This window comes from Prinia subflava, chromosome 8 (assembly GCF_021018805.1).
Source record: "Prinia subflava isolate CZ2003 ecotype Zambia chromosome 8, Cam_Psub_1.2, whole genome shotgun sequence".
NCBI lineage: Eukaryota > Metazoa > Chordata > Aves > Passeriformes > Cisticolidae > Prinia > Prinia subflava.
In genome coordinates this window covers 32816575-32836373 of record NC_086254.1, presented here as the reverse complement: position 1 = coordinate 32836373, position 19799 = coordinate 32816575, and the positions used below count along the sequence as shown (strand labels likewise).

At 50.6% G+C, this 19799-nt stretch overlaps 1 protein-coding gene across 1 annotated transcript; it reads right to left on the bottom strand.

Moving 5' to 3' along the window:
* Nucleotides 1–44: 44 nt before the first annotated feature.
* SGK2 (serum/glucocorticoid regulated kinase 2) lies at nt 45–19469 on the bottom strand. The gene is made up of 15 exons (XM_063404658.1): nt 19178–19469; nt 15257–15408; nt 9975–10044; nt 8723–8780; nt 8206–8255; nt 7570–7627; nt 6881–6964; nt 6442–6573; nt 5507–5619; nt 4983–5019; nt 4324–4410; nt 2947–3042; nt 2516–2671; nt 2057–2146; nt 45–1851 (listed from the first exon to the last, which is right to left on the bottom strand). The coding sequence occupies exons 2-15, from the start codon at nt 15306–15308 to the stop codon at nt 1696–1698; spliced, it is 1239 nt and encodes a 412-aa protein (XP_063260728.1). The 5' UTR covers nt 15309–15408; nt 19178–19469; the 3' UTR covers nt 45–1695.
* Between the last annotated feature and the right edge of the window lie 330 nt (nt 19470–19799).

The following is a 19799-nucleotide window of genomic DNA, read 5'->3' as shown; positions in this document are numbered from 1 at the left end:
ACCACTGCGGAGGGCGGGGGGGGGCGGGGCGAGGCTGCGCGCTGGCGCCCTCACTGAGCCCGGGATCTCGGCCTCCGCCCAGTCCCGCTGTCCTGGAGCCGCTCTTGAGCTTCTGGGCCTTTGAGTTAGTTCGTGTCTAAATTCTCAATCCTGACAGCTGCAGCTTCTTCCCTCTGAGGGTGGGCAGGCCCTGGCACAGGGTGCCCAGAGAAGCTGTGGCTGCCCCTGGATCCCTGGAAGTGTCCAAGGCCAGGTTGGGCAGGGGTTGGAGCAGCCTGGGACAGTGGAAGGTGTCCCTGCCTTTACGATCCTCAACCCTTCCTTGATTCTGTGATCAGCTTATATTGAGGAATTCCTCTTTAAACGCAGCAGTGTTAGTGACTTTCTGTGTTCAGCTCCGTAGTCTCAGGCCCAACACAAAGCAAACACCCTCCTTCCCCTCTTATCCAGGACAACAAGAGAAACACATCAGTGTTTGCAACTTTAATATAAACCACGTCATATTTCCAATAGCTTCAGCATATACAAGATAGAACCTGATTAAAAAAAAAAAAAAAAACCACAAAAATAAAACCAAACAAAAAACCACCAAAACACCCAGTTGTACCAGCACAAGGTTCCCCACAGCATGAGCATCACACAACTTTTAGAAAGCCCCTTCCACATCCCCATGTTGCTCTGAGCCCCCTCTCCTCCCCCCAGCAACAGCACAGAATAGCTTAAAAAAAATGTGGGAAGTGACATTCAATGAATACACCAGCATTTAAATTAAGGCAGAATAAATAACTGTTCCACATCAGGATGGGCATTTTCAGGTGAGTGCTGGAGCCTGGCCCCCACTCACTTTTCACTGCCCTATGCTCATCACAGTAGTGTTGGTGTACCTTGGGTAAGTCAAGCAAATGCTGTGAAAGCACCCCCCAACCCCAACCAGACTTCAGCTATAAAGTTATTTTTATTTTTCCAAGCAAGTCAGCTTCTTTCCCCACTCCCTCTTTGATCTGGGATTTTCCTCCTACACATTTGCTCCTCCATCACAGCCTTGGTGTTGCTTCAGCAGCATCCCAATCCTGGACCAGAAAGGTGATCCACTCACTTTAAGGGGGATCAGACTGCCGTGAAAATCCACAGTGCAGTTCAGCATTTACAGATCTGCAGCTGCCTTTGGAGCAATAACTGATGAAAGTTTTTCACTTGGCCCAGGAGGAGCAGCTTGAGTGACAGAGTTCACTTAAAGGAAGAAAGTCACTGTTCATGGTGATGTGAAGAGTTTCCTTTTCTGTTGAGGGCTTGGGAAAAGACATTAGACATAACTGATCATATCGCCACAGAAGAAAAAAAGAAAAGTGTCCAGTTACTGGGACATGGCTGTTGATGTGAATGATGGCACATACCTCAACCATAAATACAACCACAGAGTGAATACAATTCTGCCAAGTAGCACAAGACACTCAGGGAATATCATAGTCAGCATCCCACTTTCCCTGGCAAGGAAACATTTGTTTAGGGAGAAAATCCACCAAACAGCAAAAATTAAGAGCTCTGTTCCATCCCAGCCAGTTAGTGTGTTAGTGCCAATTTCCTTAAACCATGAGCAAAGGACAGTCCCAATCCTCTCAAAAGGAAAAAAAAAAAAGGAAAATAAACATAAAACCCATTCATTTAAAATATGGCTTCACAAAGCCTTTATAAAACTTAAATGTTCTCTTCAGTTGGTGCATATGAAAATCCTAAAAATGCATCTGAGGCACTGGAGCTGCTGGCTGCTAGGTCAGGCGTGCGGGTGATGGAGGCAGAGATGGCTTCTTGGGTGAACTCAGGGTCAAAGTGCCGCAGATCAGCTGGGCCAGCCTAAGCCAAGGAGCAGAGACACAATCACTGAGTGAGCAGACCCCAACCACACCCTTGTGTTCAGACAGTCCAGTGCAGCTGCTCTTCCAAAAGAAGAATCACCACTGCATCTGCAGGTCCCAACCCACACCTCAGAACCCTCAGTGTCAGCATGAGACACCTGGAGAGGATCCCTGCTGTAAAATAGCCAGAATTACCCACTTACCACATTGGGGTTGAATGGAGGAGTAATCCTCTTGTGATATAAATCATCCCAGTTTATTGGGCTGAAGAATACGTGGTTCTTTATCTCGAGCTGTACAGAAAGCAACAAGGAAAAGTCAGTTTTCTGCCAACCTTCCTTTTCCAGCACCTGGTCTCACAGCTTTAAGTGGTTCAAGGAAACCTTGAAGTTACCACATACTCATATGCATAAATCCTTAATACATAAGGGTCCTGGTCCAGGAATCCCCTGAAGGGAAATGACCTGGCACACACTGATGTCCTTACTTGGTTTGCCACCACCCCTCTCCCTTTGGAAATCCAAGTCACCCCCATGTGTCCCTTGTAGGAGGCTGAAGGGACAGACTGTGTGGGAAGGTTTTTCCAAGGCAGTGCTCTTATGAAAGAAATGCTCAGAATAGAAATCCCATCCATCCTCCCACTCATAGTGAAGGCCACCTACAAAGTCTGTTTTGGCACCCAGCCTCCTCTTCTGGTCCTTGTGGAGAAGTCCCTGAATGATGTCACAAGCTGCCACAGTCTTGGTTCCTTGGATCTGTAGTGGCTTGTGCAGAATGTTGTCATACATCTGAGACACATCCCGGCTGTAAAAAGGAGGCTAATTTGAAAGAGAGGAGAAGCAGCCAGGTAAAACATGAGCTACCAGGAGGAGCCACACATTGCAGGTCAAAATGAGTCCTGCAGTGAGTAGGTGAGGGAGATGTGCCACATCTCTGCTCACAAGGACAGCGGTAGGATTGAACCAGATCATTAATTCAGGATCTAGTTGTCTATCAAGTAAACACCTTGTAAACACCAGACCAACCTCACACCACAGCTTCTGCAAATAAAATTTCCACTGTGTAAAATACACCAGCCCATTTCCAAACTTACCAGTCCAAAGAGCATTTCATAGAGGACAGCTCCTAGGCACCACCAGTCTACTGTCCTGTCGTAGGGCTGCTTCTTTAGCACCTCGGGAGCCAGGTACTGGGAAGGCAGAAGGAAATATTGGAGTCAAATTACAAAGGAAGGGCTTTGCCCTTCTTAGTCCCAAACCTGGCTGCAGCTCAAATTGAGCAAATGCATTTGGAATAGCACAGATACATCCCCTAATATTATCTAATAAACTCTCTACTTGCTTTGGAGCAATGGGATTGAGAGACACCTACCAAAGCCCCCGGTGTGTCCTTGTAGGCTACACAGGTTCTCTTCCTTGAGGGGACTTCTACAAGCCTTTGCCACCTGCCACAATTCAGCCAGCAATCCCGTCCCACTATGACACATCACACCTCTAAAAAGCAACTGCATTTTTGAAAAAGCTGCAATTTTCCACCCCAGTAAGTCTGTCCAAAGCAGCAAAACTACCAACAGCCACCAGTGAGGAGCAACAGGCAAGAATTTGAGCAGTCTGCAGGACAGTTTCCCACAGAATTACCTCTGTGTACTATCAGGCTCTGTCTAGAATAGGAAAACACCAACACACACCAAAACTAGAAAAAGCTCAGACATTCCTGCTTGGTTCGTGCTGTGCTATTGCATAAGTGACACCTCACTGAAAAACGAGGGAAAGCCCTGCTCACTTTTGCTAAGCTTGAACATTGGAAGGTGTTGTGTTTACAGACCCTTTGTCAAGCTGCCTGGGGAAAGCAGCAGGACAGGTATATTACCCAGGCCGAAGCATTACCAGAGTCCCCAGGCTCAGCAAGAAGCAGGCAAAGAAGTCTCCAAGAAGCCAGATTGGAAATAGGTTTTTGCAAAACCCAGTTGCAGTGTATTGGAGGAAAGGCATTTCCTCCCCTTGGAGCAGTGTTCACATTCCAGGGAGGAGCCTGGTCCTCTCCTCTGCTCGGGCATTCTGCAGCTCCTGCGTGCACCAAGGACACACAGGGGAGAGCAGCCAGGTCCTGTGCATGCCAGTACCAGCAGGCTCCTTGTTCTGCCCCTCTGGGGTCTCCAGGCAGGTAAACATCCTGCTCTCCCAGGGACAAGGTTGTCTCCACCTCCACAGCTATTTCCACAAGCCTGGCCATTTCCGAGTGCAGGAACTCCTGCCCCAACAGCTCATTAACACTCCAAAATTGCTGAGTTGTTATGGATAGAGCTGTCTCTGCTGGATAGGGAAGGCCTTATCTGAAGCCCAGCTTCAGGCTGACAACCTCAGAGAACCTATATTTTTTTGAGATGTCACATAAGCCCAAGACCTAAAGCACCAAGTGTCTGAGGGCTTCCAGCACCCAGGTCACAGCAAAACCCCAGCACATGCAGTACCTCGGGAGTGCCACAAAAGGTAGAAGTTGTCTCCTCTTGCTCCATTCCTTCTTTGCAGAGTCCGAAGTCTGTCAATACTATATGTCCCTAAAAAAATGAGAAATTTTAGCCTTTTTTTCCCCTCTCCTCTGGAGAGAAGACAGGATCTCCAAAGATTTGCCTAAGCATTAATTCTCATGTGGGTTTTAGTTCTCCACTGCTCATCTGCCTCCCCTCCCTCCCCTTATGTTCATCCTATAGTACAGGTACTGGAGCCTGTAGAAAAAATAAACTCTAGATTTCTTCTTGTTTTTTATTTGTCTACAGTTAGATAGCCATGAAGAGATCCAACACTGCTGTGATTTTCTGCTGCTTTATCCCAGAGCCAATTTATGTAACAGTCACCACCAGAGTTACAGCAGTGAGGTCACTGCTCTTCACCCCCCTGATCCCTGCCTACAGGTCAGGTCCCAGCTTCTGAGAATGAGCCAAGAGCCCCAAAACCACACAGTTCTTCAAAGACAAGCCCCCTCATCCCTCTAGGATCTGCACAGAAGCACAGAGGGGCAGACAGACAAAATCCATGCCATCATGTCAGCTATAGTCCATCTTGCAGCCCTCTGCTCATGGTCCCAATGTTTTTAAAGCCAGCAGGAAGACAGCCCAGGCTGTGAATGTACCTGGCAATCCAGGAGGATGTTCTCAGGCTTTAAGTCCCTGCAAGACAAAGCGCTGCTTGAGCAGATTTGGCCAGATATTCAGAAAACACGGATCTGAAACTGCATCAGCTAAGAACAGGAGCTAACAAAGCCTAATCCAGATCACCAAGACCTTCCCAAATTGCAGCCTCCCACCAGTATACACACATGCAAATATAAGTAGGCTGCTTTCATACAGGATCAAGTATTAGCTTGCGTTTCCATACATAAATTGTTACTGAGAGATTATTTCTTACTTATTGAGCCAAGTTTATTTAATGTCTTTAAACTTAACACCCTCAGACTGGTACTGGAAGGGGAAAGAATGGTTTATTGCCAGTCAGGTCCTGTGCAGACCCTCTTGCAGGATAAATGCCAGCAGCACAGACTTGTCTGGGGTAGGGCATTCTTCAGCTACTCCAGTGCTGCATTTCACTTCCCCAGTGAATCCCTTTCCCTCCCAACACTGCAGCCCTGCCTGGGCAGGCTCAGTGCCCCTGCCTTACCTGTAGATGATGTTTAGGGAGTGCAGGTACCCAATGGCACTGGCGACTTCTGCAGCGTAGAACCGGGCCCGGGGCTCGCGGAAACAGCGCTCCCTTTGCAAGTGGAAGAAGAGCTATGGGAAGGTGAGAGGGTTGAGCATGTTTCTAAATAAATGAGGGCTAATCTGAAGCAGGGCTGAAAGCCACCTGCATAAGTGAAAAGTGATTTGCAGCAGGTAGCACATGAACAGCATGAAATAAGCCCAAGCCAAGAAAATTTAAGCAATCCAAACACCTTTTTAGAAATTGTTTTATTTCTTCTCATCATCATTCACAAAAATTAATAATTAATTCTTAAACCCTCTATCATCTGCTGACCTGGTTGAGCTCCTGGCTTACTACAACCCTGGCTGATTACAGTGGTAGTATGGCCATGAGAAGTGGTACATGCAGAGAGCTGAACATACAAGTGTCCCCAACATGAACATGATTTGGGCAAGATATCCACCTTAACAATATCTCCCAGCCAGTTTCAGACAGCATAGAAAAACAGCTGAGAAAGGTAAACTTCTACAGGACAGAAGAAGTCTAGAAAACTGCAATGGCATCACTCCTAAGTGCTAGACATGGATCCAGAGCTGGCTCACAGGGCGGTTTCCCTAAAGCTCACCAACACATATATTTACCATATTCTCTATAGGATATTAAAATGCCCCAATACTGCTTCTTTTTTTGTCAATCATCTGACTCAGGTCACAGCCAGCAAGATTTTCACTCAATTTACATGTGAGGATATCTGGTATCCTGCCAGATATTCCTGGCTGCTCGTTGCCAGCAGTCAAAACAACATTATCATCTCAATATCATTATCTTCTGACAAGAAATAGTTTAAAAATAAAGCAGCATGTTTGTGAAGGACCAAAAAGGATTAAAACAAAGCCTGTAAGTGCACTCACCTCTCCTCCATTTACATAGTCAAGCACAAAGTAAAGCTTCTCTGAGGTCTGGAAGGAGTAGTGGAGTCCCACAAGGAAGGGGTGCTTGACATTTTTCAGGAGCACGTTGCGTTCTGCCATGATGTGGTTTTGCTATCAAAAAGCAGATAAGGCATTCAGGTTCCAGGCAAGGATCCAGCCCAGCCTGCCCTAAGGGCTCACTGCTGCTTTCAAAACATGGGGAAGCTGGGAGCCCACAAGGGTAACTTCCAGCGCCCAAAAGAGAAACTCTCCCTCCTATCTGACTTAATCAATCTCTGTTCTTTTGGTCTCATGACACAGGCAAATCCATATTTCACATGTGAACTGCCTACCTGACTGCCAGGTGCCCCAATTGCATTACCCACAGAGCCCATACACCAACCACAATTTCCAGAATAGCCCAGGAGAGCAGACACACCTCCTTTTTCTTGAGGATGGTTTTCTTGTGCAAGACTTTCACTGCATAAAAAGTCCCGTCACACTTGCGTTTGGCCAGGAGAACCTGCAACAGAGAACCTGGTCACAGGTGTCTGTCTCACCTTGGTCAGTGTTTCCCCATGAGCTCAGCATTCTTGTGAGTGATTATACACAGAAAACTACTTCAGAGGGTCAGTACGGAGTTTTAAGGACCAAGCTTCAGCCCTCTCAATTCCCAGCACTTTTTCATTGCCAGAAGAAAAGCACTCAATATCTTCACATATATCAGCTAAACACCCAACAGAAAATAGTTTTTCAGCACTTGGGGTCAGTCCCATTTAATGTGAATCCTGGCTGTCTCTGAGGTTTCTCTGGAGATCTTTTACTGAACAGTTTGAAACTTAAGTTTAAATAAGTTTGAAACTTATTTAAAATCAAGCACTGCTCTTTACCATCACCACCCTGTGCATAAAACCGCCCCCCTCTTCAGTCCTTAGAGAGCTTGAAGGACCTTGAAGTTAGAATGGACTCTGAACAGTATCTTGGGTCTTGTTTAATCTCAGTCCCACTCAGGCCAAACACCTCAGGAGAGGTGCAATCAAAGGACACAGCCAGAAAGTCCTTCAGCAATATGTTTTCCTTCCAAGCTGCCTCCACACAGCTGCAGCCCACCTGCACAAGCCCACTTACTTTTCCAAAGCTTCCTTTGCCAATAACCTTCAGGAAGTCAAAGTCTGTTGGCTTGGCACTGTTGGGCAAGAATGAAACAAGTTAATGTTTCTGGGAGAGAAACACGCAACAGTAACACCACCATCAAAGCAGAGTTCCTGCTTGGAAAAAACGAGTGTTTGTGAAAGGGATTAAAGGGCACTGGCGGTGACCCTGGCTCCAGGCAGCTCAGGATTCACACCGAGTGTGTCAGTGCACCCTGCAGAGCGTGAGCAACCCCTCAGCAACCCACAGGCTGGAGACAGCAGCAGGGACAGCACCTGTAAGGACAAAGTGGTGCCTTTACAGGGGACACAGCTTATCCCTGTTTCTAAGGAAAGGTAGCCAAGAAGCCAGCAGTGATGAGGAAGACCTTCCCTTACTACCTCTCAAAAGAAAAGGGACAAAGAGTGACAGACATGGCCAGGAGAGGATGGTTATAACAAGTACCAGCTACAGCTTAGTTTTGGAAGCTGATGCATTGGTGGTGTTAAAGGCCAAGAAATGTAATTGTCCAGACTCCTGCAGACAGCACCCTGTGACACACAGGGACCATCTGCATCCCCCTGCCAGACCTGTTTGTGCTCCTCATCCTACCTGGCTTTGCAGGGAGCTTACTTGGGGTTAGCAGAAGGTCCGAGGTTGATGTTGTCAGTTGCTGTTGCAGGCTAGAGAAGATAATAAGAGTTTTAGTCACAAGGACTATGCTGTGGATTGGATTTTCCCTTCCTCAATACAGCATCCATCACACAGAGCCATTGATAAATACCCATCAGCAAGAGACACAGTGGATACTTCAACAAACATTTAAGGTCTCTTTAGATGGCCTTATGCACACCCAGCACCACAGAGCTGCAGCCTCCCTCTTCCCAAAGACAGAGGATACATACACACACACACAAGCTCTTCCTCCTCTTCCAGTTCCCTAGGAATCTTACCCTCCCCAGACCCTGGGCACATCATGCCTTGTCCAAAAGGGCCTCTCTGCTGTTTTTCTCCACCCAACATCACTCGCAAGGCAGCAATAAGACTCCCACCAGGCTAACACAGGCTCTCTCCTTGTCTTTCATCTAAAGGCATCAGCTCCTGTTTGTCCCAAAGATGAGGATTTGCTTGTTCAGAGCCACAATCTCACCTGGGCACTTTTGTCTGGGCTCCGAGAACGATCCATTAAAAAAACAACTCGCTCAGCACTTGGGAAAAGAAGAGAAGTCAGTGTTGAATACAAAATCTGAGAAAGAAACAGCTTCACACCATTAACCTGCCAGGGAGTAGTGCAAACCCCAGTGTGTGCACCCCTTCCAGCATAGGAGGGCTCAGTCAAGCTCCCCAGCACTGCAATCCCCAAAGGATGGGGTGTCTGCACTCTGGGGGAGGCAGGGAACAGCATGTGCTGACAGGAATTGAGGAAACAGGAGTCCTGGGTGAACAAGCTTGTCTAATATTAGCCCCCGACTGACAATAGCAGAAACTGCATGAGCATGTGAGGATCAGCACAGCCCCAGCAGCAACACAGCTCTCCAGGCCAGGTGAAGTCACAGCTCTCCGGGCCATGGCCAGACCCCTCTCGAGGCAGATGCAGCCCCCTCCCCACTGCACAGGGACGCTGCAGCCCAGTGAGCATCCCCCCAGGGCAGCCAGGAGAGTCCAGCTGGGTCCAGCCACCACGGTCCATGGGGCTGGCAGCAGCCAGAGGCCACTCCCCAGGCCAGGCCAGCTCAGAGATGCTGACATTGCAGGGAAGAGGAGCTGCCATGGCAGGCTCGGTGAGCAGAGGTGTTAAAGACCTCTTGTCTGCCTGGTACAGCTTTTGCTGGGGCTGAAGAAGCCAGACTTGAACACTTATTGGTTCAGATCCACCCTGCCCGAGCATCACTGGAGATGGGTGAGCCTTACCTCAGGGATTTCTCCCTGTGGTTTTAAGGGTTCCCCTATGCTCTTTGCAAAAGCCAGAATTAAGAAAATACCATTAACAAAACAGCTCTGCTCCTTCTCCCCTGCCCCAGAGAGCTCAGACTCCCCCTCAGCCCCACCGCACTGTCATGCACTGCATCAAGGCTCTGAATCCCCACAGCCACCCTCTGCCCCACCCCTCCCAAAAAGGGGACCCAAAGCCCCCACCAGCCTCCCCACATCTCACCTGTGGGTGCTCCCACCCTCTGCCCCCACACACCACCGGGCACAGACCCCCACCCATCCCTTAGATGGACAGATCCCCTCTGGTGCAGGCTGAGCACGGCTGGAGCCACGGGGCAGCAGCGGATGCTGGCAGCTGTACCAGGGACTGCCCACATGTGCCCGGTGCCAGCCAGCTCCATCCACAGCCCAGCCAGCACAGGGCTGAGCTGTTAAAGGGCTCTCGTCCTGCTGGGAGGGTTGGTACTCACTACGAGCAGAGCCTGGAGCCGGAGGCCTTGATGGTTTGTTCTATCCTCTCCCGCCCGTGCCTGATGAGTTCTGTGAGGAAAGTTGGAGCACCAACGCCGATTAGCTGGCAGCGTGATCACAAGCGCACAGAGGCACATTTGTTCTTCACTGACCTTGCTCTTCTCTCCACAGCCGCCCTCCTCCCCCTTCCACTCATACCAAAATAACCAGGAAATTATAGGAACCAGGACATCTTCCCTCCCAGCCTCACCAGGAGCCCTCAATAGCTCACAGGACAGGGATGAGTGCCACAAAACAGACACCCTCTCTGGTGGCCGAGGGGACTCAGGCTAAAGCACCCCTGTCAATCCTTCCCAGGCCACCCCTGTATCCCCAGGGGGGACAAGGAGAGTGCTTACAAGGACGAGGTTGTACTGGGATACGTCACACTCTTGGCACATCCACTGTCCCTTTCATTCAGGACTCTGTGAGTAATTAGGGACGTGAATGAAACCTTTCAGGCCCTGCAGGAGGTAAGCCAGCACAAACACATCACAGGAGTAACTTGCCCAAGGACACATAGCCAGTGCCAGAAGCTGGGATTCCCACTGTGGAGCATCCCTGCTGCTCAGCTGTGCAGGCAGTTGCCACCACTCACCATCTATCACCTCTCCCTCCACAGAGAGGAAGCCCTGAGCCTGCTCCTGCTGCACAGGCTGAGCCACAGGGAAGCCCAAGCAGTGCAGCCTGTACAGAGGAGCTCCTTCTTCTGCTTAGGTGCAGATAGCAAAATTATTTCAAGACTCAGTTTTACTCCTCGGTTCTGCCTCTGAAGGGAAAGCAAGAATCAAAACATTCAACATGTGTTTCCCTCTCCAGCTAAAAAGAAGGGGCTTTAGAGACTCAAGCAAGCTGTCATCCTGGAATAGCTCTTCTACAGACCAAGGAATGGGCAGCACCAGCTGCCAGAGCCCATCTCCCTGGGCAAGGATTTTGAAGAACAATGAGATTTGAGGCAAACAAGCCTGTAACAGAGCCTTTCCTGCGTGGATCTTTGGATCTGCCAGGCAGAGGGTCCTGTGAGCTCCTGAGAGCCCCTAAATTTCCCCTACCAGCAGATTTGGGGCCAGCTCTGATGAGCAGCCAAAAAGTTAAGCTGGGGGTTTAGAGTTTCTGAATGAATAAGAAAGGCCAAGCAGGAATTTAAAGCAAAGCCCACAAACCATGCAGAGGCAGAACTTCCAACATCAGGCTGGTCTGAGCCCTTGACCTTGTCCATACTTTGCCCTGCAGCAAGTCCAAGATCCTGTCCCAGCTGGCACCCACCAGCAGGGACAGCACACAGGCAGCACCCAGACAGACCAAGCCCCATCTCCTCCCACTGGGCAGAGTCCTTTCCCTGACAGCCTGGCTCTCCCAGGGCTGCTGAAGGTCGTCCAACACCTGCCTCAGGGCTGCATTTGTCTCACAGGCTGCAGGACAGGCATGGCCACGGCAGAAAACATCACTGCTGCTGTCTCTGAGCAGAGAACACTCACTGAAGGACCCAGGCCTGGGAGGAGATGGGCACAGAGGTGTGTGTGGATGAGCCCCAAGCTGCACAAGACAACAGTAGGTAGAGGAGTGAGAGTTCCCACCCCTGCTCAGGAGCCTCTTGCCAGAGCAGCCCAGCCCAACCCCTCACCCCTGCTCACTGCCTGCAGCTCCATCAGGTGATACAGGCCATTTCCTGCAAATCTGAAGCCCCACAAGCTTGGGTCTGACCTCAGGGCCAGCTTGCTGCCACTGTCCTAATCCCAGACCTGGGGGAAATAATTACTCAGGCACAGATGGAGATATCACAGCTTGGGCATCTCAGAGAACACAGGGGCAAGCCCTGGAAACATATCCACGTGCCTTAGAGGTATTAACTAGCAGCAAAGAATGCAGAACAAGTTCCTGACTCACTCCAAGGGGCTTGGACAAGCCTGTTTTAGCAACCTGCAGCTAGGCAGGAGCCCCTTCCAGCCTGGCAGCCCATTTGTGCCTCCCTCCACCAGCCCTGTTCTGCTCCACTGCCTCTTTGCTGGAAGTGAAGCCACTCAACAAGTCCCTGCTGACCAAGGGCAGCCTTTTCATTAAAGGGACTTGCTCTGAGGTTAAAGTCTCCAGCACTGAATACCATACCCATTTTTAGGATGTGTATATCCCCATCCCACATTACTTTCTCTATTCAGGTTCAGAGCCACCTTCCCCAGCCCAAGTCCACCTTCAGAACCAGGTTAGTTTGCGCTTTAAATCTCACAAGCAGTCAAGCAGGCTTTTCCTTATCACTAACAAACCCTACTCCCCCTAAAGCACAAAGATTTCCTGAGCACACACACTGAACAACAGAACCAGAAATAGGTCATGAAGATACGCTGGAATCCTTGGTTATCCATGCCCGGCTGCATCCCTCCTCGTGCTGCTGGTGCAGCACGGATGCTCCAGGCACAGCCAGGGCCACAGAAAGCATTGGCAAGCCAGTCTAGGAGTTCCCCAGCACAACGTGACTATCATGCATCAGGAACACAAACCCCTGCACCCCACTCCCCCCTCCTCAAAGACCATTTCACCCCAACTCCCAGCCACAGGCACTCCCCAGGCGGGAAGTACTCGCTCACAGAACAGAAAGCTGCTCCTTACTAGTTGGAGCAGTCACCACAGCTCAGTCTCCCCCCAGCACACATCCCTCAGTAACATACGTTTGCTTCCCAGCACGGCACGAGCAGCTCCGTGTTCCTCGCACAGTTCTGGCAGTGGTGACCCACATTCCCATGCCAGCCCAGCGTTATTTGCTACAAACACATTACTAATGCAAGGCGTACCTTGCACGGAGACACAACCTCACAGACTCGTCATCTGCGGGCTGCTCCCACCTCCTCCCTGATGTCACCGCTCTCGGCAGCCTCCCCTGCCTAACCTACATCGGAAACCCCCCGGAGCGAGTCCCTCGTCCCCTCCTGCTCTGGGAGGGGCTGGCTGCCAGCAGGGAGAGGCCTGGCAGGGCTCTCACTGGGACACTGGTGATGCTTTGGAGGAAGAACAGAGTTTGGAGGGGCAGGGATGGGAGAGGGGCACCAAGGCAGCCCACGGCTTTCACCCAGCTCAGGGGCTGCTGGCAGATTGAGGGGGGATGCCCCAGTTTCAGCTCAGAGAAGGGGAGGGAGGTGGGAAGGAGGATTCCTGCAAACACGTGCTTTTACTGGGGAGAGGAAAAAAGGCTCAAGTTTTCCCCTGCTACAGATCTAAGAGATAGCTGCAAGCTAGTACTGAACTCCACTTTCATTCCCGTTGAGACACTACAGCAAGTCCAGGAAGAGGTTAGGAAAGACTTTAAAGCACTTCTGTATTTCAGGAAGCTTTCTTAATCACCCTCTGGACAGCTCCTGGCTTGTCCAATTTTCTCCTGCAGATCCTGTTCCCTCCACCCCAGGGATACTGCAAAACAGAGCAGGAACCCAGCCAAGCAGCCCTGGCTCAGGGCAAGGTGGAAACAACTAATCCTCAAAATTTTAGAGAAAAGCTACATGCAGAACTTAAAGAAAACAGCAGGTGGCTAAAGCTTGAAGCACTTGGCAAAAAAATAATTCCATGAAAACAAGTCATCAAACATACCTGGGAGCACATCTCCCAGAGGCTGAACCCTGAAGCACGGGAAGCAGTCCACAACCCCCGAGCACAGAGACCTCTCATTCCTCATGCTTCCCCTCCTTGCACAAGCCCAAAAGGCTTTCCTAAACCCCAGAGGGGAAGAGCTTTGTCTCCTGCAGCAGTTCATTTAGCCCCTAAACACAACCACCCTCAACTCCTCAGAGTGCTCAGGCCACTGCTGGTGCCTCACTGCAGCACTTTAAAGTGAGCAGGAAAAGCTGACCAGCTGCAGAAGATGAAGAAACACCTGCAAGCTGTACCCAAGGGGTGAGAATTTAGGTGGGAGGGCCAGCTTTGGGTGGGGAGGAAGAGGTGCAGGTGGTGGGTCGGAGCAAATTACAGCCTGGCAGGCAGCTCAGATGTTCGGAATAATTTTTTACAAGTCAGCTGGAAATTTGTCCGCTGTGCAGAGGTTTGGAGGAAGGTCAAAACTGGCATTTGGTTCAGGTCAGACCCTGAAGAAGCTGCTTTTTACAGTGTCCATGGGGACCCTGGAGGGTTGCAGGCAGGGCAGCCAGGCTGGTGCTTTGCAGCACTATCAACTGCAAACATAAACTTATGGAGAGCCTGGTGATTTGAGAGACCAGAGACTGAGCTCTGAAGGAGACCTGGGAGAAGGGCTGTCTTCTCTCTCTTTATTTAAAAATAAAGCAGTCAATTTTTGCTTTCACCGTAGTTTCCCATAAAATCTCCCTGGGTGCAGCTGCAGCAGCAGGAAAGCAGCTTCTAGGACAATTTCAGTGGTGGGTGCAAGGGGGTAAAAGCCAGGCTGTGGGCAGCATTCCCTGGGGGCAGCATTCCCTGGGGGCAGCAGAAGGGCTGGCCACTGTGGAATGGGTCCCTCACCCCAGACCACAGCTTCCAGGAGGAGATAATTGGGAACTTTTAATCACCCTCTGATGTGCTTGGTGCCATGTGTAATGAGGGAGGGGGAGCAGCATTTTGCTTGGAATATTACCTTCCCTCAGGTCCAAACCTGATGTTTTTCTCAGCCAATATTCTCAAGCTTTCAGCATTGACATCTTTTAAGAACATCACTTGTTTTTTCTTTTCTCCAGCTTTGCCTCTGCTTGCATTGCAATGGTCAAATTTCAGAATAATTTCATCAGTTAACTTACATTTTCTAGTCAGTGCCTTCTGCTTTTGTTTCTTTAATGAAAATCTCAGTGTTATCAACAAAATCTGCTTGATTTTAATTTCCATGGAAAAATGCATCTTTAATTAAAAACCCACTTTCTGTCTAAAAAAGAGAAAGCAGGAGGATCCTATAAGGAAACTTCTAACAGCTAAAATGCATACAACACCTAATTTGATGACAGATAATGATGAGCAAAGTGATGCTGGGCCAGTTTTGTCCATCCTACCCCCTCTCTGATCACTGGCCCTGCAGGGCTGGGTGTCACTCAGGGCCAGGTAAGGAGGCAAAGCTGTCACCTCCCCTCACACACATGCCCTGTGTGTGTCCCATGGGAACCAGGCTCCCTGCAGCCCTCGCTGGGCAGGCTGAGCCCAGCTGGAGCCCACCAGAAATGCTCAGAAGCTCAGCACTAAAGGGAGGCCTCCACAGGGTCCTTCTCCGTGGCCTCACACCCCCAGGGCTCGGTGACACCGTGCCATCCAGCAGCATTACCCTTTGTCTTGCCCAGGGCAGTGGAGGAGGGCTCCATCCAGGCCACGAACATAAGCCAGCCAAAATAATCTCCTCTGCTTGCAGCTGGGGCAGGAATTCAGCTGCTGGCTGCGGGTGTCCTCGGGAAGCAGAGCACGCAGATGTTCCTCCGTCTGCAAAGGTGAAGGGCACAGGAGTGAGCAGAAGCCATTCCTTGGGGGCAGCACGGGCTGCCTGCCAGCCAGGCACAGCTCTGGGACACAGGGACAGCTCCTGAGCCTTGTTTGGGCAGCACCCACCCAGCATTCAGTCTGGTGGGGATTACTGGGGGGCTCTGCCATCACCCCAGGGACAAAGCACTTTGGGACTGGCAGGCAGAGGGAATGGAAGAGACTTGAGAGGTTTGGCTCCTGTAATACAGAAGAAATTTACCCCAAACCTGTTAAATTCATGTATTTCTGCTGTCAGGAAAGGGTTTGGGATTTGGATGCTTTTGAGGAGCTGAAATCCAGTTCACCCTACCTGTACCCAGGGTGGCTGCCCTGACACCGGTGGCTCCCTGGCACAGGAGAAAACATTCCCTGGAAGCACAGGGACACATGGCCCACCAGTAAACCCCCAGTGTAGGGCAGGTCCTCACTGGAAATTCAACATCAGACACCAGCAGACGTGGGTCAGCTGCCTGTGGAGCCCTGTGACTGTCACTGAGAGGTGACCAAGGGGAGCAGCTGTCACCCTGCTGACATGAGGGGGACAGGCTGGTGTGAGCAGGGTTAGCCCCTGCCCTCCCCATGTGTGAGGTGAGGCTTTGCCCTTGCTCTGCTGTGTGCCACAGGCAGCCACCCCCTGCAGCAGCTCTTGCCCCTCAGCCATTGTGCCCCGTGCCCACGGCAGGACACGTTAGTGCCACGCTGAAGGGACCTCTGAGTGTGGCAGCACACACATCCCACAGGCACGTGTCCCTGCTGGTGCCACCAGGGTGACCATGCCCCCTTGCACCGGCACTGACCTTGGCCCATTCCCCTGCCCAGAACTCACACACTCCTAAGCAAAATTAAACAATTCTGGTGAAGCTGGAGAGCTGCTGATGTCAGGGCTGGGTTTTGCCAGCATTGCTGCTCTTCTGTGCCTGGCTGCTGTTTCCCTGCTCTCCAGAGAACACATCTGTGCCAGAAAAACCTCTGGCTGGACCTGAGCTCAAAGGTGAGGAGCAGCTCTTGGGCAATTTAACCCCTTCTGTGCACGTGTCCTGCCTGGACCCAGCCAGGCCATGGGAGGAACAAGCTCTGGCCACAGAGAGAAATTTTTTTTCAGCTGGACTGGCACAACTCAGAGCCTCCAGACGTTGCCTATACTTGGAAACATCTTCTTTTCCCCAAGGGTGGAGCTGCCTTTCTCTTCCCCAAGCCCTAAAAGGGGTCAAGGGCTGTGTGGCCCCTCTGTGGCTGACTGGGATCCCTCCAGGAGGGACCATCCCAGCAAAGCCACGTTCACAGCTTCACCAGGACAGGACACATCCAGTGGGGACAACAGGTCCAGCCCATTGTCTCTACACACAGAGAAGTACCCTCTCTCTCTCTCTTACAATGTTTTATATGCTATTTTACAGGGAAAGATAATCCTAATCTCCCTGTCTAGCAATATCCATAACCATAATCGTAAAAGTATCACTGAAGTGAAACCACACAGTCCTGAGCAATTGGAATTGCAGGGAAGGTCCAGATAAGGCTAAAACAAATAACTTCTCTAGAGAGCACAAAGGAAGAGGATTTGCAGTGAAAGTTGACCTAAAATATTTGGCTATTCTGTTATCTCTGCTGGGTAAGAGCTAAGATTAGGATAGGATAGGATAGGATAGGATAGGATAGGATAGGATAGGATAGGATAGGATAGGATAGGATAGGATAGGATAGGATAGGATAGGATAGGATAGGATAGGATAGGATAGGATAGGATAGGATAGGATAGGATAGGATAGGATAGGATAGGATAGGATAGGATAGGATAGGATAGGATAGGATAGGATAGGATGTTCTTTAAAAGTTCAGAGGCTATTTTAGGGTTCCTTTTAGGAGGATTCATGAAAGACTAAATAGTTTATTTGTGACCATTGCAGCTCTTTAAAATATTACCTTTTTTTTTTTTTTCCCCTCCTACATTTTTCTTTCAGCTTCCAAAAACCAGGGCTCTGCCTGAGGCTTTGCCTTTGATTTTGCCAAGGAAACCCACATAAATGCTGGGATATTCCCCCGTGTTTTTGAAAAAGGAGACAAGAGGAGACCACTGGGGATCAGGTTTTTATTCCAAAGGACAGCTAAGATGGGTTTGAGCAACTCTTGCAGCTCAACTTTTTGTGCCTCTGTTTCTGTAAATATGAATGTGGCAGAATATTACTGGTCTCTTGTAAAGCCTTTACATTTCTGTGGAATAAATTCCTGAGGTTATTACTGCCATTAAATTAAGTGACTGGGATATTTTTTGCTCCCAAGTGCTTTTGAAATGTAGGCACAGTCTCAGTGAATAAATAACACTCTGTTGGAAGCAGCCTGACTGTACGTGGCCCCTCTTGGCCAGCCTTGTCCTTGTGGAAGGCTCAGCTGTCCTGCTTGCTGTCCCCTCTTCTCCTTGCCAGCAGCACTTCAGGACACATTACAGCCTGTGCTTGAGGGCCTTAAAAAAACAAACAAAACAAAAAACAACCACAAACCCCAAAACCATAAACTTCAAAACCTGTTTTTTGGGGCGAGTACCTCTTTTCCCCTGCAGCACAGGTCAGTGTGACAGGGCCACCACCAGCCCCAGATGTGCCCAGCCCAGGACAAGGGCAGAGAAGCACTTTCCTGGCTGGACTGAGCAGGGCTTAGCAGCTCAGAAGTGGCTCTGAGAGCTGCACTGCCCAGCCCCAGGCCCTTTGCTGCTGGCACAGCACTGACTCAGCAGGAGAAGCTGTGGGTGCAGTATCCCTGGGAATGCCTCCCCTCTGCCTGCTCCATCCCTGAGAGCTGCCAGCTCCAGATCCTCTGCATGGGATTCATGTTTTCCACCCTTTTTATCCATGTGCAAATCCTGGGAAGCAGCTGGCACAGCCAGAGATTGTCTCCAGCACAGTTACTCATACTGGGACCAGTGAGCAGCCCAGTCCGAGCTGGGCTCAAGGCAGTGCCAGGACCTGTGAGCCCCTGTGCAAGAGCAGCAGAGCCATCCTGAAATCCAGAGCCAGTCCAGCTCTGTTCCCCTGCTCTGGAACTGAGCAGGAGCAGCCCTCCCTGTCCTGCCAGAGACAGGTTTGGGAATGCTCTGTTAGGCTGCTGGACACCCCTGAGCTTCACCAGGCCTGGCCTCAGAGACTCTCACTGCCCAAGACACCACAGCCAACACAACCTGAAATTTCTGGTGTAAACTTCACCCTTCTGGGGCTGGCTGCAAATCCCAGTGGAGCCCAAGACTCCTTTCCTTGTGCAGGTGGCCCAGGAACATGGGGACACACAGCTGGTCTCTGCTGACCTGCCAGCTCCTGGAATTATCCAGACCAGGGACACCTATGGGTGCTCCCCACAGAGCTCACCCAGGTGAGCTGATGGGGGCTGCAGGGACAAGCAGGGAAATGGAAGTTCCTTTGATGGAAGTTCCTTTGATGGAAGTTTCTGGGAGAAGCAGAGCAAACACCAGAAATTTTCCCAACTAGTTTGCAGGGACAGCAAGGAGGCTGCTCCTCTCCTCTCTGGACTTCCCCACAGCTGGGAAACAACCCCACTGCAGGAACTCAACCCCCTCCACTTCCAGCTGCTGGCCCTGGGGAGCAGCTCTTCCACAGGCCAGCCAGCTTCCTGACAGCAAGGGACAAGTCCTTCACAAAACCCTCTGCTGCTCCCAAAGGGCTTCAGGAACTCATTCAAAGAAGGGAAAGTCTCAGTCATCCCAGGGAAAGCAAAATGCCATTACCTGCAGACAGGGCTCCTGGGATCCAGCAGTGGGGCTGGAGGGCACTGCCACACTCTCGCTGTGGGAAGCAGCTTGTACTGCTCTCCCTCCCGTTGTTTTTATTTTGGCAATGCAGTCTGAAGGTCGAAGAAAAAGTCCGAAGGAGTGGCTTGTGGCAGGCAGTAAATTATTACCCTGGCCCGAGCTCTGAGGGGACCAAGGCACAGGGAGCTGGGGTGGGAGAGGAAAATCCCTCCTTGGGGGGATTAGAGGGCAGCTCGCTGGCAGGGAAGTGCAAAGGGTCAGAACAAAGTGCTCTGTTTGCCGGAGGCTGCACTGGGTCACATGCTAGGTCCCAGCAGAGGTAATGAGGCATGGGTCACCTCCCAAACTCCAGCCAGACCTCCTGGCTGTGGACATGACCTGTTGCCAATCCCACAGCAACCCACAGACCTTGCCAGACAGGAAGGAGCTGGGTGAGAGAGAGCCTTGCCCTCTGGCAGCATTGAGGGGAAAGAAATCCAGGGACTTTTACATGCTAGATCTGTGCAGGTGTGACAGTCCTACAGTCTCCCTTCTGCCTCCTGTGTGCCCCCCACTCTGTGGATCCTGGGCCACTCATACAGAGAAAGAACCACCTGGG